The sequence below is a fragment of the Schistocerca americana genome, chromosome 10 (genome assembly GCF_021461395.2).
Source record: "Schistocerca americana isolate TAMUIC-IGC-003095 chromosome 10, iqSchAmer2.1, whole genome shotgun sequence".
In the NCBI taxonomy this organism is placed as follows: domain Eukaryota; kingdom Metazoa; phylum Arthropoda; class Insecta; order Orthoptera; family Acrididae; genus Schistocerca; species Schistocerca americana.
The window spans coordinates 103,583,540-103,608,355 of record NC_060128.1 but is presented as its reverse complement, the minus strand read 5'-3'; the positions used below and the strand labels follow the sequence as shown (position 1 = coordinate 103,608,355).

The 24,816-nt window shown below is 42.1% G+C and overlaps 1 protein-coding gene across 1 annotated transcript in view; it reads right to left on the bottom strand.

Annotated features, from left to right (window-relative positions):
- Positions 1-24,816, bottom strand: part of LOC124552275 (ras-related protein Rab-8A) — a 238,328-nt gene that overhangs the window by 17,057 nt on the left and 196,455 nt on the right. Inside the window, exons 3-4 of the mRNA XM_047126554.1 lie at positions 23,623-23,761; positions 8,628-8,717 (exon numbers count right to left, since the gene is read on the bottom strand). Of these exons, the coding sequence (XP_046982510.1) occupies positions 8,628-8,717; positions 23,623-23,761 (229 nt within the window). The remainder of the gene's footprint in view (positions 1-8,627; positions 8,718-23,622; positions 23,762-24,816) is intronic.

The following is a 24,816-nucleotide window of genomic DNA, read 5'->3' as shown; positions in this document are numbered from 1 at the left end:
TGGGTTCTCTAGGATTGTATATTATCCATTTTTCCCTATAGCTTACTGCTGTTTTCCTCAGAATTTCAAACATCAGGCACCATTTTAAATTGCTGAACACTTTTTAGAAGTTGACAGATTCTATGAAGTGTCTTGATTTTTCTTAAGTCATGATTCCATTATCAGTCACAATGACAGAAATGCCCCTCTGCTCCCTTTACCTTTCCAAAAGCGAAAAACCATCATCTAATGGATCATTAGTTTTCTTTTCCATTCTTATGTACATTATTTTTGTCAGCAACTAGGATGCATGGGCTATTAAGCTGACTGTCCTCGCTACCTTCAGAACTGTGTGAATGATATTTTTCTGAAGACGGTACACCTTCAGACTCATACATTCTACACACCAACTTGAATAGTGGCTAAGTTGCCACTCCCCCAAATTATTTCAGAAATGCTGAATGAATGTTACCTATACCTTCTGTCTTATTGACTGTGCGCTTGAAAAGCTGACGTTACTATTGCAACCGCTATGTCTTCTGTATGGACTCCAATTTTTTCATCAATCACACCATCAGATAAGTGCTTACCTTCATTGATGCCTTCAATGTATTCTCTGTCATCAAAGTAATCTTATTATTAACCACATGTATCATTAGGCACTAAATTTGTAGGCTTACAGGTGTAAGAACCTGAAGGTCATGAAGAGGTTACACACTTTACACAAAACTTTTACTGCACAATGCACACACATGCATATTGGCCATCACAGACTGTGAAGCTCATGTGCTGACATTACAATATTCCTTCACAGACGGCAATCTCGTGCTCTCTTTGGATTCAGTTTTCGTGGACACCCAGCTGCTGAAGGTGCTTCTGTCGTTCAGCCTCCAATCACTTCCTTGATGTTCCAAATGAACGAGCTCTGTCAGAAGGCATATTCTCTGCACTTTCATTTTCTGAAAGGCATTCAGTTGTTTCATCAATCTTTACAGTTCCTGGTTCTCTCTATGTCTCCAGGTGTTCTCTTGGTGGACTGGTCCAAGGACATTTCTCACAATTTTCTGACAAAAATTGACAGGCTTTTTTATCTTTATTGGTGGTGCTTAAAGTGTCTACTCCATATGACAATACAGATACCATCACTCTTAACTGATAGATTTTATCTACTTCAGACTGAAGTAGGTTTTAAACAGATTGATAATGGATTGATTAATTTCTTGTTTTAGGTTTATGCCTTTTTAAACAGATGCCAAGGTATTAAAAATTTTCCACTTTGGCTGTGTTCCCCATTCCAACCTGTAAAAGGGTATTATTAGGGGCTTCTCTGAATATTTCTATCATTTCAGTCTTCTCTGTATTAATCCTCTGTCCAATTTCACTGACATTCTTTGTTAATTTGAAGAACAACATTTTTGCACTAGACTGTGTATAACTCTTTTTTTTATTTTTCACATTAACAGATTTGGGCATTGCCCATTCTCAAGTGTGTCTCTAGTAACGTATGTCGCTACAACAGTGTCATTAATTTAAAAATTGGTGTCATGCATAATTGTGCAAAGCACAGTCACCAAACATCCTCATTTGCAGTATTTCCTACAAAACACACTCTATACACTCATTCAATGAAGTGTCACATGTGCAATTTGCAATTTTTAAATTATCGATGACCATATAGTGACATATGTTACTAGAGACACACTTGAGAATGGGCAATGCCCAAAATCAGTACTGCGAAAAATAAAAAAAATTAGACACAGTCTAGTGGAAAAATGTTGTCCTTCAAATTTATGGAGGCTGTGGAGCTCACACAGAAGAAAATATTCTTTGGTAAATTCTCTATTATTTCTGCCATCTGTTCCTCTGACTCCACTATGGCTTCATGTCATCTGCACAACCCAATAACTGTGTTCTTCCATTTAGCTTCACCCTTTGTCTTCTCTTTTTATTTCCTGAGTTACTTTCTTGGGAACCAAACTAAAAAGCAATACTGAAATGGCATCACTTTCTCTCGTGACTGTTCTGATGCTGAACTCCTCGGTTAGCTCCCCATGGTATTTCCCCTTGGTTTTTGTCTCTGCTGTACACACCCTTCACCCAGTCAATTAACTTCATCGATATACAAAGCTGTCTTCGGATGTTGTGCAAATGTAATCTGTGTATTCTGTCATAAGCCTTTGAGAAATCTACAAATGTTACCACGACCCTATGGTTGAATCCTAGCATTTCTCCCAGAATTGTCTCATAGGGAAAATTTGATCCACAGTTGATCCTCCTGCCCAAAAACCAGCTACTCTCCAAAAATATATTCAGCAAATGGCTTCCACTTTTCAGGAATTATTAATGATAGAACTTTCTATGATACGCTTGACAGAGAAAACCTATGTAAATACTACAATTCCTTTTATTGTCTTTCTGTGCAGTCGGACAATGGTAGCTGACTTCCACTCTTTTGGGATCTACTTTCTCCATACTTCACTTCTGAGACTGTATCTCTCATTTGGAACTGTTTCACCTCCTGCCTTCAGTATCTCTGCCATCATTCTATCTTCTCCTTTTGCCCAATTATTCTTCAGTTTCTTGATCACTTACCTACACCCTGTAGAGTCAGTTCAATTTCTTCCTCCTCTACTCCCTCTCCAATTCTTCCTTTTGGGAAGACATTTTCAAGATTTTCAGCATTCAGCAACTCCTCAAATATTCCCTCCACCTGTCCACACTCCTTTCCTTATCCTTAGCATATATGCATTCTTTGATCATTCCTCACACATTTCATCTTCTGAAACAGACTGCACGCTTTGATAGAATTAATACTATTTTGATGTTAGCAGCACAGTCCACAGTGCATAGGAAAACAGGGGGGAAGAACATATGCAAGACCAAGGTGAAAGGTTGCCAGCCTTGCAGCCAGAGAGAGCATTCATTAAGCAACAACACATGAGTATTTGAACACAGCAGTCCCTCTTAGATCAATGCACTTTGTAGATTTCTTCAGTGAGCAGTTTCCATTTTGAGAAGCTGATTCTGAAAGGCCTATAAAATACAAATTCATGTTTGCCACTATCTCTTTGTTGGATTCAAAAAGTTTTCCAGTCAGAAATTTTTGTACATAAGGTGGAAGTGCGATGTTGACTACAAAACACATTTGGGAAGCAGGTTCACTGCCCTAAAAAAAGAAGAATTCTTTTTTGTGTGCTCCATGAGAAGAATGCCTTTAGCACTGCAGAAAACACTGGCTGTAGCCTTTGAAGTGGGTGAAACTGACTTCACATTCATCAGTGCTGCGCGACATGTTCCGCCCTCAGCAGTGCTGATTTGTTTCTCATTTGAGGTGCTCCACCCACATTTTATTCGTGGTAGAAAATTGCCACACTAAATCAGTTTGATTATTTTTGCAGCAGTCAAAACACAGACGAGGAAGACATTACTCACTGACTTTGAACTTTCAGTTTCAAGTACGCTACAAGCTTAGCTACAACAACTCTGTTTAGTTTAGCAAAATCACTCCACACAACTTTTACTCTTCTAATATGATGTGATGATGATACTTTCATTATAAGGCCTTGCAGAGAAAAAGAACTCTCAGAATTTTTAAATTTTCTTGATTATATTAATTCTAATACAAAGTTCATTTCAGAAAAGGGGAAGGAAGGTCAGATTCATTTTTGAATCCACATGTACTTGGAAAAAAGACAGAACTTCAGGGCACAAGGTCTACAGAAAGGCCTCTTGCATGGATAGATACCTTCACAAAAATTCCAATCACCATCTGAAGCAGAAAAGGGGAGTGATCAAAACATTGGTGAACTAGACTAAAACAATCTGTAAACCACAGTAGTTGGAGGTTGAGTTCCATCTTTTAAGAACTGCTTTCAGAAGAAACAGATACTCTACCAAAGAAATATAAGGGGCATTACATCCTAAAAGGTTTAGCACTTGTAATGAAAAAGAACCAAGTAAACAGACGGTTTTCCCTCAACCTGTAAAAACAGTCACAGCTCGCAATGGCCGAGTACTCAGTAATGTGGTATTGATACAGTGTTTAAATCCATAAGGAAGGTGAGAAAATATTCAAACACTGCGTAGGATATACACCCACCATTTGCCACATTAGGAGCACACAAATTCAATTGCACATGCAGTCCAGTGCACATAGCAAATGCAAATAGAAGTACCGATACCTGTCTCAAGATAAACAAGGGTAATTGTCATCCAGGGAACATGGATAAATTGGCCATAGCAGATCGTGCACCATTGTCAAGGAACCATCGAATTTGTTTCTCCGATACTACAGTTTAATCGAGATCCAATCATTAGTATAAAAGGGTACAGAGAGAGGCCATAGAATTTGAAAAGCACAAAAATAACTTTAATAGAAAAGAAAGTCTGAAATTAGAGAAGTTGTGTGCCTCAGTGTTAAATAGCACAAACAGTGACAACTCTTCTCCACTACGAGCTATGTAAACACACACTGCCTCAACTCGAGCGTCTGGTGACATCACAAACCAATGTTTGCTTGGAAATGTACAGGGTCTCTCAAAAGAAAGTTTATATTTGAAGAGCGCTCTGCATACGTGCAACAAATCGGAGGGGGCTGAGAGGTACATTCATCGCTCACTTCACCTTTACAAATTCAGTGAATATGGAGTGCCTCTCAGGAGCGGACAGCATGTTCTGTGTGCAAGAATTTTACAGAAATGGTGATTCAGTGAATTTAGCACGGAGAAAATTTTTGCAGTGATCGTGGATTGCATAATGTAAATGATGTTCCAAGTGTTCCCCTCATCCGGAAATGGATAAAAACATTTGAGGAGACCAGTTCAACAGTGGCCAGACTGAAACTCAGGTGGTCAAGGTCATAAAGAATGGATGAATCCATGGAGAGTGTAAATCAGTCTCTTCGTGACAATCCTAATCTCTCCATTCGTAACCACACAAGTTCTTTAAATGTGCACAGATAATCACTGCACCAAATTATGCAAAATGACCTTGAACTGCACTCTTGAAAAATGCAACTGGTGCACGAATTAAAGTCTCAGGACGCTAGACACAGGCTGCAGTTAATTAATGACATGACTGAGTGCGCTACAATTAACATCATCTTTTTTCTGACAAGGCTCACTTTCACATGAACAGTCACACCAGTAAGCAAAATTCCTACTAGTGGAGTGCAAACAGAAGCATATGAAACCCTCTTCATTTTCCAACAGTTGCTGTAAGGGCTGCAATGTTGGCCCAAGGAATAATTGGCCTGTGTTTTTTCGGGGATGAGAGCGATCGTGCAGTTACAGTGAATTCAGAACATTATGTGACAAAGTTAAATGACTTTTTGGTGCCTGAATTGCAACAATTTTCTGGTTATTACCAAAGAACATGGTTTTAGCAAGACAGAGCCACAGCACACACATCCAATGTGGCTATACTGTGAGTTAGTGAGATTTTTCCCAGCCAAATTGATCACCGTGTAGCCTGACATGAACTGTTGCCATGCAATCCAGATCTGATGCCAATGGATTTTTTTTATGATGAGAAGTCAAATCTAAAGTATATGTCAATAACCCAACTTCTCTGGTGTAAATGAAAGAAAATATCCGTAGCGAAGGTGCAGCCATCGCTTTGTCTACATACTGAGCAGTTGTGCAAAATTATGTTCCTCGTTTATATGAGTGCCACAGGTGTGCTGGATTGCATTTAAATGACTTTATTTTTGAGAACTGAATTCCTAAATTGTATATTTCAGTTATAAATAAAGATTTTGTTTATAGACTTCAACCTCTATTTTATTATGAGACATCATACATCATATATAAACTTTATTTTGAGAGACACAGTATAAACAGTTCATGTATATCTACATGATTACTCTACAGTTCACAATTAAGTGCCTAGCAGATGGTTTATCAAACAAACTTCGAGCTATTTCTCCATCATTTTGCTCTCTAACAAAGAGTGGGAACAATGAGCACTTAAATTTTTCCACGCGAGCTCTGATTTCTCTTACTTTGTTGTGATGATCATTTCTCACAATGCAGCTGGGCGCCAACAAAACATTTTTGAATTTGGGGGGAGAGTTAGTGATTGAAATTTTGTGAAAAGATCTCGCCACAGAAAAAAAAAGCCTTTGCCTTAACAATTAACACCCGAATTCGTGTACGATGTATGTGACACTCTCTCATAATTTGTAATATTACAAAATGAGCTGCCCTTAATTGAACTTTTTCAATATCTTCTTCAATTCTATTTGTAAGGATAACATACCCACAGCAATACTCCAGCAGGGGATGGACAAGTGAAGTGTAGGTGGTCATTTTAGTAGACCCGTTGCATCTTCTAAGTGTCCTGCCAATAAATCACAGTTTTTGATTTGTTTTCTGCACAACATTATCTATGTGGCCATTCCAATTTAAGTTATTTGTAATTGTAATCCCTAAGTATTTAGGTGAATTCACAGCCTTTAGTTTGGTGTGATTACCATGTAAACAAAGTTTAGCACATTCCTGTTTGTACTCATGTGCATTACATGACACTTTTCATCGTTTACAATTGGCAATTTATGAAGCACAAACATGCCTTGCCTGAAGCATTTTCCAACTGGTTGGCTTCCTGAGCTCATTTGTGTCTACAAGTGTTTTCTGATTTTCTGAGTTGATATTGACTGTCTTCGGCATTGGAAGGCAAAAGATAAGTCCTGCTGTCCATAAAACTAAAAACACCAAGGATGGTTTAACTCTCCTTTTTATTTCTTCTTCCATCCATCCAGTGGCTGCCATAGAAGGGTTGAAGAGGAAGGAAGAAGGCTGCAGGTAAAGGACTGGAGAGGTCTAGGAAAAGGGGTAGATTTTGGGAAAGTCACCCAGAATTGCAGGTCAGGAGAGACTTAGTGTATGGGATGAGAAGGAAAGACTGATTGTTGGGGACTGTATTGGACAAGATTTGAAAACCTGAGAGCTTAAAGATGGAAGACAGGCTAATATTCAAGACAGAGATTATTACTAAAACATTGTGCATGAGTTAATAAGAGTGAAAAGCAAAGTGCATTGTACATAACAGAGGCGGGAGGGGGGCAATGAAAAATAGATGGTAAAGACAATGAAAAATGTAGAAAACTAAAATGGAGTGAAGCAAAAAGTAGTTATAGTGAAGAAATTTTGAGACGGAAGAAATTAGCGAAAATTAAGGCCAGGTGGGCGGAGAGAACCAAGGACATGTTGTAGTTAATTTACGTTAATTTCTTCCTTCTCAGCATTTCTTCACTCCATTTTAGTTTTCTACATTTTTCATTGTCTTACCCATCTATTTTTCATTGCCCCTCTCCCACTGCTGTTACATACAATGCACTTAGCTTTTCACTCTTATTAACTCGTGCACAATGTTTCAATGTAATCTCTATCTTGAATAAAACCTGTCTTCCACCTTTAAGCTCTGAGGTACTCAAATCTCATCCAATGCAGTTCCCAACAATGTCTTTCCTTCTCATCCCATATGGTAAGTCTCCCCTGACCTGCGATTTTGGGTGACTTTCCCGAAATTTATCCCTTTTCCTAGACCTCTCCAGTCTTTTATCTGCACCCTTCTTCCTCCCCCTTGAACCCTTCTATCTGAAGGAGGAGCCACTGGCTCCAAAAACTTGCCAATTACAACAGTCTTTTATGTGTGTGTTCTGCCACTGCTTGGTGAATAGTTTTTTTTTATCTGTTCAATTAAATTATTCTGTCAACGATTGATTGCATGTGTGTGTGTGTGTGTGTGTGTGTGTGTGTGTGTGTGTGTGTGTGAGTGTAAATAAACTGTACTAATTTAGAATGAAATATTGGGAGCATAAATTAAAGTTGTGTGAAGCACTTTTGATAAACGAAACAGTTCTGAAAAGACACATATCTGAACGTTTAGCTTGGCAAACTATAAGAGGCAGTCAAGTGAAAACAAGACAGATGGAAAAAAAGAACATAACTTTTTATTATTTCAAAAGTAAACATCATAACTATTAATACCTTTAGCTGACTGTAAGACAAGACAGTCTCTACCTTCATGGAAAAATGTTTGCAATTGCCTACGGTACTACGGCTGTATATAGGCACGCATCTCTTCATCTGAAGCAAATTGATTGCCTCGAATGTCTTTCTCGAGGGTCACAAAAATATGGATATTTCCTGGAGAGTGATTGGGACTGTACGGAGGATGTGTAAGTGCTTCTCAGAAAAACTTCTGCAGCATAGTCAAAACAGCATTAACAACATGTAAGTGTGATGCAGAAGGTTTGCTGGGATGCCCTCACACATTCTCCATACAGTCTCAATGTCTCCCCACCTAAGTTCCATGTTTACGGAGTCCTGAATAAAGATATTCACACCAGTCAATTTATTTCTAAGGAAGTGGTGCATGCCTGAGTACAATCATGGTTCTCTAGGCAACCGAAACATTTTTCCACAAAGGCATTGAATGTCTCGTCTCACAGAGAGGTAAAGGTATTAACAGTTTGGCAATTACTTTTGAAGTAATGCACTGTTTGTTTACTTTTATCTTTATCTGTCTCATTTTATTTGACTACCCCTTACAAATGAAAGTGGCACACTCAGAAGTATAGCCACGGATGAACTTTGAGTTCAGTAGTTTTAGTGCAACAGCAGTGTTCATTGCATACAGTTTACCTTCTGGCCACGTTCCGCATCCACCGCCCTCTCAGCCACCGCGTCGCACTTGTTGCCGGCGAGAACTTTCACCACGTCTGGGGATGCATTCTGCAAACAAAGAGAGTACAGAAACAAACTTGCATGCGTTTACAATGAGAATGGCTATGCAGTGGAGTAATGCCTTGCAGAACTTTACCTACACTTATAAGCCTAAACGTAATGATTACTGTGCACCTCAAGACTGAATACACAGTGGCACAGCAAACATGAGATGTGGCAATGAATGTACACGAGTGCAAGTGATACAAATGTGGGATCATTCTAGTGACGATACAGACCACAAACGGGGAAATACATTGACATAAGTGAAACAATGGAAAATCCAGGATGGAATGTAACAATATTATGAAAAGGAAAGTTGCTACTCACCAGAGTAGCGGAGATGCTGAGTCACAATAGGCACAACAAACACACAGTTCCCAATAAAGCTTTCAGCCATTAAGGCCTTCATCAACAATAGACGACACACACACACACACACACACACACACACACACATACACACACACACACACACGACTGAAATCTCAGGCAACTGAAACCACACTGTGAGCAGCAGCACTGGTGCATGATGGGAGTGGCAACTGGGTGGGAGTAAGGAGGAGGCTGGGGTGGGGAGTAGGAGGGATAGTACGGTGGGGGTGGTGGGCAGTGAAGTGCTGTAGGATAGGTGGAGGGCAGGGGAGAGGTGGGGAGATGGGAGGGGGGGGGGGAGTAGCGGAAAATTAGGGAAGAAAAAAGACTGGATGTGGTGGTGGAATGACGGCTGTGTAGTGCTGGAATGAGAACAGAGAAGGGACTGGATGGGTAAGGACAGTGACTAATGAAGGTTGAGGCAAGGAGGGTTAGAGGAATGTAGGATATATTGCAGGGAAAGTTCCCACCTGCACAATTCAGTAAATCTAGTGTTGGTGGGAAGAATCAATATGGAACAGACTGTGAAGCAATCATTAAAATCAAGAATGTCATATTTGGCAGAGTGCTCAGCAACAGGTTGGTCCAGCTCTTACTTGGCCACAGTTTGTCAGTGGCCATTCATGTCATGCGCACATAGAATGCAGCACTGTGGCTGCAGCTCAGCTTGTAGACCACATGACTGGTTTCACAGGTAGCCCTGCCTTTGATGGGATAGGTGATGTTAGGGACCAGACTGGAGTAGGTGGTGGTGGGAGGATGTATGGGACAGGTCTTGCTTCTAGGTCTATTACAGAGGTATGAGCCATGAGATAATGGGTTGGGAGCAGGGGTTGTGTAAGGATGGACGACTATGTTGTGTAGGTTTGGTGGATGGTGGAATACCACTGTGGGAGGGGTGGGAAGGACAGTGGGCAGGACGTTTCTCATTTCAGGGCACGATGAGAGGTAGTCAAAACACTGGCAGAGAAAGTAATTCAGTTGCTCCAGTCCTGGGTGGTACTAGGTTACGAGGGGAATGCTCCTCTGTGGCTGGACTGTGGGACTTTGGGAGGTGGTAGGAGACTGGAAATATATGGCACGGCAGATTTGTTTTTTTACAAGCTTGGGAGGATAATTACGGTCTGTGAAGGCTTCAGTAAGAGTCTGGGTATATTTCAAGACGGACCACTTGTCACTGCAGGTGTGATGACCACAGGCTGTATGGAAGAGACGTCTTGGTATGGAAGGGGTGGCAGTTGTCAAAGTGGAGGTATTGCTGGTGGTTAGTAGGTTTGATCTGGACGGATCTGTGCTGTATGGTGAGTAGTAACTTTCCTTTTCATAATACTGACGTAAGTGACTCTGATAAAGGGCATGTCATTACGGCCCAGTAGCCGCAAGTGAGCACCTCAGAAATGACAAAGCTGGTCGGCTGTTTGTGTGCTGCTGTCTTGAGGATCTAAGGAAACTGGTGGACCAGTGGTGAGACCGTGACTAGGGGATGAGCGTCAGACATCCACGCCTCTCCACGGCACATGTAGGTTAGGTTAGATTAGATTAGATTAGTTTTCGTTCCATAGATCCGTGCTGAGGAGATCCTCGTGGATGTGGAACATGTAATTTTTTGTTTTAAGCTAAAATAACAATACTAATAATATGAATATATACAATACATCATTTGTTTCTATTAAAAAATTCGTCAGTGGAGTAGAAGGAGTTGGCCACTAGTAAGTCTTTCAGGCTCCTTTTAAACTGATCTTTATTTGTAACTAAATTTTTTATGTTTACTGGCAAATTATTGCTGTAATGCAGGATAAGTGGCAATCTGTGGCAGATCAGATGACAGAGTACAGTGCCACAGCAGGCGCAAGCGTTTCAGAGCTCACCATTCACTGCACACTGTCGAGCATGAAGCTCCACAGCAAGTGACCTCTGCATGTTCCCGCATCGATGCGATGACATTGTCAATTGAGATTGCTGCGGATACTGAGTCACTGATGTTGGACCAGTAGAGATGACTCACTCGATCTGACGAATCGTGTTTCTCACTGCACCAGACTGACGGTCATGCCGAGATACGCTTTCATCCAGGCAAGTTCGAAACATGCACCGTCGCACTGACACAGGCTGGTGGAGGCAATATTGTGCTATTGGAAACATTGACATGGGCTTCTGTGGAACTTGTGGTAGCAATTGCAGCAACCAGAAATCTGTGGAATACGTGAACATTATTGCTGGCCACCTGCATCCCTTGACACTCTATGTCATCCCCAATGGCAATGGCATTTTCCAGCAGGATAATAGCCTTTGTCTGAAGTCCATAATCTTACTACAGTGGTTTCAGGAGCATGACAGTGAATTGGGGTGGAAGTCCTGGGCACAAAATTCACCTGGTAACAACCTGAAGGAACACGGGGGACGTTATGGGGGTGCCAGTTCAGCTTTCACAGATTAGATTAGATTAGATTAGATTAGATTAATACTAGTTCCATGGATCATGAATACGATATTTCGTAATGATGTGGAACGAGTCGAATTTTCCAATACATGACATAATTAGGTTAATTTAACAACATACTTGAGTTAATATAACAACTTTATTTTTTGTGTTTTTTTTGTTTTTCTTTATTTTTTTTTTAAATATTTTTGTTGTTTTTCTTTTTTTTCTTAATTTATATCTAAAAATTCCTCTATGGAGTAGAAGGAGTTGTCATTCAGAAATTCTTTTAATTTCTTCTTAAATACTTGTTGGTTATCTGTCATACTTTTGATACTATTTGGTAAGTGACCAAAGACTTTAGTGCCAGTATAATTCACCCCTTTCTGTGCCAAAGTTAGATTTAATCTTGAATAGTGAAGATCGTCCTTTCTCCTAGTATTGTAGTTATGCACACTGCTATTACTTTTGAATTGGGTTTGGTTGTTAATAACAAATTTCATAAGAGAGTATATATACTGAGAAGCTACTGTGAATATCCCTAGATCCTTAAATAAATGTCTGCAGGATGATCTTGTGTGGACTCCAGCTATTATTCTGATTACACCCTTTTGTGCAATAAATACTTTATTCCTCAGTGATGAATTACCCCAAAATATGATGCCATATGAAAGCAATGAGTGAAAATAGGCGTAGTAAGCTAATTTACTAAGATGTTTATCACCAAAATTTGCAATGACCCTTATTGCATAAGTAGCTGAACTCAAACGTTTCACAGCAGATCATCAATGTGTTTCTTCCAATTTAATCTCTCATCAATGGACATACCTAAAAATTTGGAATATTCTACCTTAGCTATATGCTTCTGATTAAGGTCTATATTTATTAATGGCGTCATACCATTCACTGTACGGAACTGTATGTACTGTGTCTTATCAAAATTCAGTGAGAGTCCGTTTACAAGGAACCACTTAGTAATTTTCTGAAAGACAGTATTGACAATTTCATCAGTTAATTCTTGTTTCTCAGGTGTGATTACTATACTTGTATCATCAGCGAAGAGAACTAACTTTGCCTCTTCATGAATATAGAATGGCAAGTCATTAATATATAATAAGAACAACAAAGGACCCAAGACTGACCCTTGTGGAACCCCATTCTTGATAAGTCCCCAGTTTGAGGAATGTGCTGATCTTTGCATGTTACGAGAACTACTTATTTCAACTTTCTGCACTCTTCCAGTTAGGTACGAATTAAACCATTTGTGCACTGTCCCACTCATGCCACAATACTTGAGCTTGTCTAGCAGAATTTCATGATTTACACAATCAAAAGCCTTTGAGAGATCACAAAAAATCCCAATGGGTGGTGTTCGGTTATTCAGATCATTCAAAATTTGACTGGTGAAAGCATATATGGCCCACAGTTTACAAGAAATGGATGGGGTGTGCATAGAAGTCTGGTGCCACATACCTCCAGAAACATACTTAGGACTTGTCGAATCCATGCCACGCAGAAACACCACTGTATTATGTGCCAAAGGTGGAGTGACATGCCATTGACTAGCTGACTGTTAATGTCTCATCATCAGAGTTATGTCTCATCATCAGAGTATACAGTATGTCATGGATAGGCTCCAAATACAACTGTCAGCACATGCGAACACAACAGAAGAGTGCACAGTGAAATAACTTGATGACTGAAGAGTACAGTGGAGTCTGCTCTCTTCTCAGAGCTTCAGTACTGCAGCACTATTTCAATGTACGACTACCCTTGGAGCAGGCCACTACATCTACACAAATACTCTGCAAGCCACCGTTCAGTAGAATGTGTGTAGTGTACCAGTATAATCTTCGAACTCTATGCGCTCTGCTGTAGGGTGTTCAACTCAAAGAACGGCTATCAATAAGGCTCTACACCAAAGAGCCAAGACATGATGACTAAGGTTCTTGTTTATTCAATAAGTCCTCAGTAGGTTTCCGCAGGTGTGTGGCACCGTACGAAATCGCAGCAGTCATGGAATTCCTGTAAATTAAGGGCCGACAGATTATGGGAGCAGAGCTGGTCTTCAGTACCGTCACAGATGTCTTCTGCCAGGGTCACATCGGGCGGTTTTGGTAGTCGAGACATCAACTTGTGTTCCCTATCATGCTCCACAACCTCTACAGTGCGATTCTGGCCTCTCCACAGGGGCACTTATCCCGCTGAAAGATGCCACCACGATCGGGGGACACATCGAGCATGAAGGAATGAAAGTGGTCCGCAATAATTTTCACGAAGTGCGTAGTTGTCATGGTGCCATCGTTTACTACAAAATATTCAGTGGAAGTACAGGTTATAATGAATCCAATCCTGTCAGAACTTTTGTTCAATTACTGAAATTTTTGATACCATGCAAATTTCGTTATATAAATTATATAAATCTTATCAATGGATGTTGACAGAGATTTCTGACTGTCAAATAAAATCTCTACTTTTACTATGATATCTGATGAGGTATCGATCTCAAGCATGGAAAACTAGCAGTCACAACTTTAAAAGTATATAATCTCAAAACACGGGGTGCACTCAGCCCTTGTGAGGCAAACTGAGGAGCTACTTGACTGAGAAGTAGCGGCTCCGGTCTCGTAAACTGGCATACGGCCGAGAGGGCGGTGTGCTGACCACGTGCCCCTCCATATACGCATCCAACGACGCTTATGGGTGAGGATGACACGGCGGCCGGTCGGTACCGTTGGGCCTTCATGGCCTGTTCTGGGCGAGTTTAGTTTTTTTTTTTTTTTTTTTTTTTTTTAAATATGAAAAGAAGTCTACATTATATACAACAACTTTTATTCTTCTGTCAAATAAAACTATATGGTTCCAGACAACTTTTCAAGTCTGTAAAATGTATGATGTAGATACACAGACTGAAGTGACAAAATTTGTACCAAGACCAGGATTCGAACCCGTGTCTTCTGCTCACTAGGCAGATGCACTAACCAAACGGCGTCCTGGCACAGTGACTTTGCACAACTGCACAATCTATCCTAGAAAGCTCCCCTTCTAGGTCCAAATTTCCATTCCCAGATTCGAATCCCAGCCTTCGCACAAATTTTCATTCGGCACTTCAGTCTGCATATACAGGGCGAATCACCTAAAACCTGCGCAAATATTCTGGAAATGGGAGGTGTTACTGACGTGCGGTTTTCACAGAATGGGTTGGTAGTCAGGGGCTCGTGTTGTTAGCCAATAAACAACTGGTATAATACTTAGAAAGTGAATTTTGTGTGCAAGCATAGGCTCTTTAAATGGAACAAAGTAGGGACCTGGACTGTTGTGGTGTTTGTTGCACAATCAGATGATGGCTCTGAGCACTATGGGACTTAACTTCTGAGGTCACCAGTCCCCTAGAACTTAGAACAACTTAAACCTAACTAACCTAAGGACATTACACACATCCATGCCCGAGGCAGGATTCGAACCTCCGACCTTAGCGGTCGCGCAGTTCCAGACTGTAGCGCCTAGAACCGCTGGGCCACTTTGACCGGCTGTTGCACAATCCTAGTGCGAGTGGTTTGTGATGTATTGTACACGACGGGCCATTAAAAGCCGGCCGAAGTGGCCGTGCGGTTAAAGGCGCTGCAGTCTGGAACCGCAAGACCGCTACGGTCGCAGGTTCGAATCCTGCCTCGGGCATGGATGTTTGTGATGTCCTTAGGTTAGTTAGGTTTAACTAGTTCTAAGTTCTAGGGGACTGATGACCTCAGCAGTTGAGTCCCATAGTGCTCAGAGCCATTTGAACCATTTGGCCATTAAAATTGCTACACCAAGAAGAAATGCTGATGATAAACGGGTATTCATTGGACAAATATATTATACGAGAACTGACATGTGATTACATTTTCACGCAATTTGGGTGCATAGATCCTGAGAAATCAGTACCCAGAACATCCACCTCTGGCCGTAATAACAGCCTTGATACGCCTGGGCATTGAATCAAACAGAGCTTGGATGGCGTGTACAGGTGCAGCTGCCCATGCAGTTTCAACACGATACCACAGTTCATCACACACACCCATGCCCGAGGCAGGATTCGAACCTGCGACCGTAGCGGTATTCATTGGCCAAATATATTATACTAGAACTGACATGTGATTACATTTTCACGCAATTTGGGTGATAGATCCTGAGAAATCAGTACCCACAACAACCACCTCTGGCCGTAATAACGGCCTTCATACGCCTGGGCATTGAGTCAAACAGAGCATGGATCGCGTGTACAGGTGCAGCTGCCAATGCAGTTTCAACACGATACCACAGTTCATCAGGAGTAGTGACTGGCGTATTGTGACGAGCCAGTTGCTCGGCCACCATTGACCAGACGTTTTCAATTAGTGAGAGATCTGGAGAATGTGCTGGCCAGGGCAGCAGTCTAACACTTTCTGTATCCAGAAAGGCCCATACAGGACCTGCAACATGCGGTCGTGCATGATCCTGATGAAATGTAGGGTTTCGCAGGGATTGAATGAAGGGTAGAGCTACGGGTCGTAACACATCTGAAATGTAACGTCCACTGTTCAAGGTTCCGTCACTGCGAACAAGAGGTGACCGAGATGTGTAACCAATGGCACCCTGTACCATCACGCCGGGTGATATGCCAGTATGGCGATGACGAATACACGCTTCCAATGTGCGTTCACCGTGATGTCGCTAAACACGGATGCGACCATCATGATGCTGTAAACAGAACCTGGATTCATCCGAAAAAATGATGTTTTGCCATTCGTGCACCCAAGTTCGTCGTTTAGTACACCATCGCAGGCACTCCTGTCTGTGATGCAGCGTAAAGGGTAACCGCACCCACGGTCTCCGAGGTGATAGTCCAAGCTGCTGCAAATGTCGTCAAACTGTTCGTGCAAATGGTTGTTGTCTTGCAAACGTCCCCATCTGTTGACTCAGGGATCGAGACGTGGCTGCACGATCCGTTATAGCCATGTGGATAAGATGCCTGTCATCTCGACTGCTAGTGATACGAGCCCGTTGGCATCCAGCACGGCGTTCCTTATTACCCTCCTGAACCCACCGATTCCATATTCTGTTAACAGTCATTGGATCTCGACCAACGCGAGCAGCAGTGTCGCGATACGAGAAACCGCAATCCCGATAGGTTACAATCCGAGCTTTATCAACGTCTGAAACGTGATGGTACGCATTTCTCCTCCTTACACGAGGCATCACAACAACGTTTCACTAGGCTATGCCGGTCAACTGATGTTTGTGTATGAGAAATCGGTTGGAAACTTTCCTCATGTCAGCACGTTGTATGTGTCGCCACCGTCGCCAACCTTGTGTGAATGATTTTAAAAGCTAATCATTTGCATCTTCTTCCTGTTGGTTAAATTTCGCGTCTGTAGCACACCATCTTCGTGGTGTAGCAATTTTAATGGCCAATAGTGTATTTTGAAAAGTGGCAGCACACACTAAAGAACAACACAAGTGCATTCACTAGTGATATGGATCTGACCATTAAAGAGACAACTGATCTCACAGGTTGTGTTGAAAACGATCAAGATTCCAGTCTGGTAAGGAATGACTGCTGCACATGTGCTAGCTTTTCAGTAGCGATGTCTGGACAGTCTGCAGTAATACGTCGTCGCAAATCATTGGGTGTAGTTGGTATATCCTTGTAGACAACGTCTTTCAGCTTCTCGCCTTTGCGTCCAACCCAATGATTGGTAACAATTGTTGAAGATATTCTGTAATAATTTATGCACTATGGGTTGGACAGCCATCATGCTGGTACCATGGGCTGCTCCTCGTCTACAAAGGAACGTCTTCTAGCACCTGTGGCAGGTGGTTTGATAGCAGGCTGCAACACTTTTACGATTTCAGTGTTACGTTCATGAAAAACAGGCCTGTAAGCTGACCGTTAACTATACCACACCACACGTTTATACTCCATGGACACTGACGTTCCACCTGACAAAGCCAATGGGGATTGTCAACAGACCAAGAATGCACGTTTTGACGATTTATGTGGCCCTGATTGGTAAATGTAGCTTCATTGTTAACAAGATACATGATCCATTTGTAGTATCATGTCTTAATGTCCATGTACAGAAGTTAATACGATTTCACAATTACTTCCATGACGGAGAGAGTTGTGATAGGGGTGGAACCCATGTCGATGGAAAATGCGTAGGACACTTGCCTGACCCATGCCACTTCCTCTTGTGATTGCACGGGAGCTAATGTGCGGATCAACAGCAACAGCAGCAAGAACATTAATTTCCTCCCTCTTCTGTCATCACTTGTTTCCTTTTGTTATGTTGTCTAGGTGTTACAGTACTACATTGACGTAACTTGTTGAAGAGATTGATAAATAATGACTAAGATGTTTGACGTCTTTTGTGATATCTTGCCACAGACACTGCACAAGAACGAACTGCATTATTTCTACATTCTCTAAACACTATGAGCATATCGACTTTTCCTGCAGTCACGACCTACTCTTTGTACTGTCAACTACTAACTGACTAGCAAGTCGCGATGCACTGTAAGCAATCATAACAATGTCATACCTAGCAACTACGCAGGCTGAATGTCACAAATAAGTGTCAGTGGGGGAACTTTTAAAAACACAATACCTAGTCAAGTACTTGCACTAGAATCCTGCAGCATAAACTACTGACAGTCCAATTTACACTATTTTCAGTTCCCTTTAAAAAACTATATGTTTGCACAAAAAAAGCACTGCAGGGTAAAGTAACCAGTAAGTACATTGCACAGGTTGTTATGCTACTCCCATTTCTTCGAGAGAAAGGTGGTGTGCTTTTTCAGCAGGACAATGCACGACCATGTACGGCTGCTGCAATGGAACGTGCTCTTCGTGGTGCGCAACAAGTGCCCTGGTCGGCAGGATCATCACACCTCTCGCCAACTGAACACATACAGGACACAGACGAGTGGAAACTTATTCGTTCTCCAGAGCCCGCAAGGACTGTTACCGAACTGCAAGACAGGGTCAAAATGCTTGGGACAATTTACTGCAGGATGCCAGTCAGCAACTTAATGATCATTTGCATGCAAGAACACATGCTTTCATTGCCTGCAGAAGGGCATACGCTCTGTATTGATGCGACTGTTTGGCACCCTTTACTGTGGAATGTGTTTCATTCAGTCTGAATTTTCTATCGTATACTCGTACAATGGTGAATTACCTATCACACCACTTATTAATCAAATGATCTCCTAAGAGTGTTTCTTTTTCTCCGGCATTGTACAACTTTTTTTTTTTTCGCTAACAGCTTTTAATTATCTCAGGAATGGTCTCAAATAGAAATGAATTGTCTCTTCTCTTAATACAGGGTGACACAGAAAAACGGGAACAATTCCACACTCCAATAAAATTAGAAGTGATGACGGAAAGAAATTGCATCCATAGTAATTGAAACCTTACAACCTTGCCATTTACGAAACACTGATTGCATTTTTCTTTTTTTTTAATTACATCCTTTAGATGGCATCCTCATGTACGAATACATTCGTGAAATCTGCTGTTGAGATTCCTCTTTGACTGCTGCAACACTCAGCTGGGATAATGTGAATTTCATCCAGGTTTCTTGGTCGAGTCGTGTAGACTTTGATATTATGGTGGGCCCACAAGAAAAAAATCACAAACGGATAAATCTGGCGATCTAGGAGGCCAGGGAATGTTACCGAATCGTGAGATCACACGGTTGCCGACCAATTCTCGCACATATGCCATTGATTGCCGTGCAGTGTGTGACGTCATTCCGTCCTGTTGAAACCAGGCTTCTCGAACGTCTGGAAAGTTGTTCAATGTAGGTGTAACAAAAGTTCGTAACATCTCCATGTAATGATCGGCATTGACATTTATTGTGTTTCCCTGTTCATTTCCGAAAAAATACGGTCCGATAATCCCATGTGACGAAACACCACATCATACTGTCACTTGACTAGTGTGTAAAGAGCGCTCATTAGGATTTGTGTTTACCCAATGACGGTAGTTCTGCTTATTTACATAACCTGTCAGATGAAAATGTGCCTCATCTGACATCCACAACTTGTTTAGAAACTCATCGTCATTGTTTATTTTTCTTACCATTTCTTGACAGAATCCTAATTGTAACCGGTAATTGTTGTCCTTCAGTTGTTGCATCATCTGTAGATTGTACGGATGAAATTTTAAATCAAGATGAAGAATTCTGCGAAAACTCTCCCAGGACATCCCAATCACTGCTGTTCGTTTACGAATTGAACACCGTGGGCTCAGTAAGACAGACTCGCGTACATCATCAATGTTCGCTGGAGAACGCACACTTCTTGGCCGTCCTGTTGATTTCTTCTTGAGGGCACATCGAGTCTCTTCAAAGTTATTAATCCAACATTTTCTCGCGTGCTTAGAAGGAACGGTATCATAACATCCTAGATTATAAAAAACGTCAAAATACCCTCTGTGCCACTACCAGACTGTCATTGTTTTTATAAAACATTTTTATGGCTTACGCGCGCTGTTGTCCGTTCCACTGAGCCATGATTACTGAAATGGCTGACTGTTTAGTCGCTAACGGTCACGAACCCGCAGTGCTGCCATCTGCCCATGGCTGCCACTACTCATTTCAAACATTCCCATTACTCTGTGTCACCCTGTATTTAGCAGTAGAATAAAATTTAGACACTTGTTTCTGTTACAGAGTGCTGTCCATGCAGGAGTTATTTTTGTTGTGGATTGGCAGAAGAGCCAACCCGTATGAATAGAGGAAGCCGAAAGGCACGCGTTTAGCTCACGCAGGCTGGCGTGAGGTCTGGAACAGGACAAGGATATTAGAACTTAGAAAAAAAGGAGGTCACTGGTGGAATACTTAACTGTAATCCATTAATGCTGAACGTAGCTCTTGTCTGTACATTATTTACAATATCAATAGCAACTGATAATGGCGCCTTGCTAGGTCGTAGCAAATGACGTAGCTGAAGGCTATGCTAACTATCCTCTCGGCAAATGAGAGCGTATTTTGTCAGTGAACCATCACTAGCAAAGTCGGCTGTACAACTGGGGCGAGTGGTAGGAAGTCTCTCTAGACCTGCCGTGTGGCGGCGCTCGGTCTGCAATCACTGATAGTGGCAACACGCGGGTCCGACGTATACTAACGGACCGCGGCCGATTTAAAGGCTACCACCTAGCAAGTGTGGTGTCTGGCGGTGACACCACAATTTTAAAAGAAGGAAAACAATCCTCTTGCATGATCACTAGATTCAGATCTCTTTTTCACAGTCTTATCAAAAACCCAACGAAAGATAACATACGTCTGAGGGAGGGGGGGGGGGGGGGAGAGACAAATGACGTGTCGCTCGTGTGGAGAAACGTTTCCTTTACCGGTCCTGGGTTTCTACATCTACATCTACATCTACATCTACATGGATACTCCGCGAATCACACTTAAGTGCCTGGCAGAGGGTTCATCGAACCACCTTCACAATTCTCTATTATTCCAATCTCGTATAGTGCACTTAAAGAATAAACACCTATATCTTTCCGTACGAGCTCAGAGTTCCCTTATTTTATCGTGGTGATCGTTCCGCTCTATGTAGGTCAGTGTCAACAAAATATTTTCGCATTCGGAGGAGAAAGTTGGTGATTGGAATTTCGTGAGAAGATTCCAAAGCAACGAAAAACGCCTTTCTTTTAATGATTTCTAGCCCAAATCCTGTATCATTTCTGTGACACTCTCTACCCTATTTTGCGATAATACAAAACATGCTGCCTTTCTTTGAAATTTTTCGATGTACTCCATCAGTCCTATCTGGTAAGTATCCCACACCATGCAGCAGCATTCTAAAAGAGGACAGACAAGCATAGTGTAGGCAGTCTCCTTAGTAGGTCTGTTACATTTTCTATGTGTCCTGCCAATAAAACGCAGTCTTTGCCTAGCCTTCCCGAAACATTTTCTGTGTGTTCCTTCCAATTTAAGTTGTTCAAAAAAATGGTTCAAATGGCTCTGAGCATTATGCAACTTAACATCTTAGGTCATCAGTCGCCTAGAACTTAGAACTAATGAAACCTAACTAACCTAAGGACATCACACACATCCATGCCCGAGGCAGGATTCGAACCTGCGACCGGAGCGGTCACTCGGCTCCAGACTGTAGCGCCTAGAAACGCACGGCCACTCCGGCCGGCATTTAAGTTGTTCGTAACTGTAATACCTAGGTATTTTGTTGAATTTACGGCTTTCAGATTAGACTGATTTATCACGTAACCGAAGTTTAACGAGTTCCTTTTAGCACTCATGTGGATGATCTCACACTTTTCGTTGTTTAGGGTCAACTGCCACTTTTCGCACCATTCAAATATCCTTTCTAAATCGTTTTTCATTTTGTTTTGACCTTGTGATGACTTTATTAGTCGATAAACTACAGCGCCATCAGCAAACAACCGAAGACGGCTGCTCAGATTGTCTCCCAAATCGTTTATATAGATAAGGAACAGCAAAGGGCCTATAAAACACTACCTTGGGGAACGCCTGAAATCACTTCTGTTTTACTCGATGAGTTTCCGTCAATTACTACGAACTGTGACCTCTCTGACAGGAAACTGCAAATCCAGTCACATAACTGAGACGATATTCCATAAGCACGCAATTTTTCTATGAGCCACTTGTGTGATGCAGTGTCAAAAGCCTTCCGGAAATCCAGGAATACGGAATAGATCTGAAATCCCTTTGGGAGGTGGCATGAGCCCCTCTCATATTTCTGTCTTACTCTGAGTAATCCGATTTTCCTCTTTAATTGCATGCGGTGAAAAGTTGTTATCAAATTTCTCTTCTTCAGGAAGGCTTTCCTTGCCATTGCCAGTCTACATTTTATATCCTCTCCACTTCGACCATCATCAGTTATTTTGCTCCCCAAATAGCAAAACTCCTTTACTACTTTAAGTCTCTCATTTCCTAATGTAATTCCATTAGCATCACACGGCTTCATTCGACTACATTCCATTATCCCCATTTTGATTTTGTTGACGTTCATCTTATATCCTCCTTTCAAGACACTGTCCATTCCGTTCAGATGCTCTTCCAAGTCCTTTGCTGTCTCTGACAGAATTACAATGTCATCGGCGAACCTCAAACTTTTTATTTCTTCTCCATGGATTTTAATACCTACTCCGAAGTTTTCCTTTGTTTCCTTCACCGCTTGCTCAATATACAGATTGAATAACATTGGGGAGAGGCTACAACCCTGTCTCACTCCCTTCCCAACCACTGCTTCCCTTTCATGTCCCTCGACTCTTATAACTGCCATCTGGTTTCTGTACAAAATGTAAATAGCTTTTCGCTCCCTGTATTTTACCCCTGCCACCTTCAGAATTTGAAAGACAGTATTCCAGTCAACATTGTCAAAAGCTTTCTCTAATTTCTACAAATGCTAGAAACGTAGGTTTGCCTTTCCTTAATCTAGCAGGTGCCAAACTCTTTTCTACTCCACTTGCAGGGTCGATTACAGTCAGTTCGGGTTTCTTCTCAATCGACGTGCAACAGAAAAAGTCGGCGTTAGAAAAGGGAGGGCTTAGAGCATCATTTCCAAATGTAGATTCTAGAAGAATTTAATCTTAAATACGCTTCTAGCCCCGGCACCTCACAGCCTGTCAATAGCACTCAGCACTTCATGTGAATAAAGAGCTAGTTTTGTTTCACAGGAACGATGTTTTCTAAACCCATGTTGACTGTGTGTCAATAGACCGTTTCCTTCGAGGTAATTCATAATGTTCGAACACAATATATGTTCTAAAATCCTGCTGCATATCGACGGTAACGATACGGGTCTGTAATTTAGTGGATTACTCCTACTACCTTTCTTGAATATTGGTGTGACCTGTGCAACTTTCTAGTCTTTGCGTTCGGATCTGGATTTGGGGAACATGTGCAAGGCTGAAACTTCCTGGCAGATTAAAACTGTGTGCCGGACCGAGGCTCGAACTCGGAACCTTTGCCTTTCGCGGGAGAGTTTCATATCAGCGCACACTCCGATGCAGAGTGAAAATCTCATTCCGGAAACATCCCCCAGGCTGTGGCTAAGCCATGTCGCCGTAATATCTCATTCTGATGTGCAAGACTGCCTCACCTCCTGTATGTTTCGCAGCCAGTACGACAGGTGGTTGAAGGACTCCATGCTGGTGACGTCATACATGAGCAGGATGCCCATTGCGCCGCGGTAGTAGGCCGTCGTCAGAGTACGGAACCGCTCCTGGCCCGCAGTGTCCCTGTAACACAGCCAAGCAGTCGCAAGTCAGCAGTCGTCCAGAAAAACTCTACCCAAATGCAACATCTTTACAGTCAAGACTTGCTGCAGCGGCTGGAACCGAAGCGCCAACAGCAGGGCCATATTTACACAGCAGACCACCTGAAAAAAAATCTGAAACGAAAAACCGTCATTGTTTTAAAACTGTTACCGTACTAAAAGACATAGACATTGGTGAAAATCAGCATAAAGGCAGGATTCATATGAAATTAATATACACTACTGGCAATTAAAATTGCTAGACCACGAAGATGAGGTGCTACAGACGTGAAATTTAACAAAAAGAAAGAAGATGCTGTGTATGCACATGATTAGCTTTTCACAGCATTCACACAAGGTTGGCGCCGGTGGCGACACATACAACGTGCTGCCATGATGAAAGTTTCCAACCGATTTCTCGTACACAAACAACAACTGACCGGCGTTGCCTGGTGAAACGTTGTTGTGACGCCTCGTGTACGGAGAAGAAATGCGTACCATCACGTTTCCGACTTTGATAAAGGTCGGATTGTAGCCTATCGCGATTGCAGTTCATCGTATCGTGACATTGCTGCTCGCGTTGGTCGAGATCGAATGACTGTTAGCAGAATATGGAATCGGTGGGTTCTGGAGGGTAATACGGAACGCCGTGCTGGATCCCAACGGCCTCGTATCACTAGCAGTCGAGATGACAGGCATCTTATCCGCATGGCTGTAACGGATCGTGCAGCCACGTCTCGATCCCCGAGTCAACAGATGGGAACGTTTGCAAGACAACAACCATCTGCACGAACAGTTCGACGACGTTTGCAGCAGCACGGACAATCAGCTCGGAGACCATGGCTGCGGTTACCCTTGACGCTGCATCACAGACAGGAGCGCCTGCGATGGTGTACAAAACGACGAACCTGGGTGCACGAATGGCAAAACGTCTTTTTTCGGATGAATCCAGGTTCTGTTTACAGCATCATGATGGTCGCATCCATGTTTGGCGACATCGCGGTGAACGCACATTAGAAGCGTGTATTCGTCATCGCC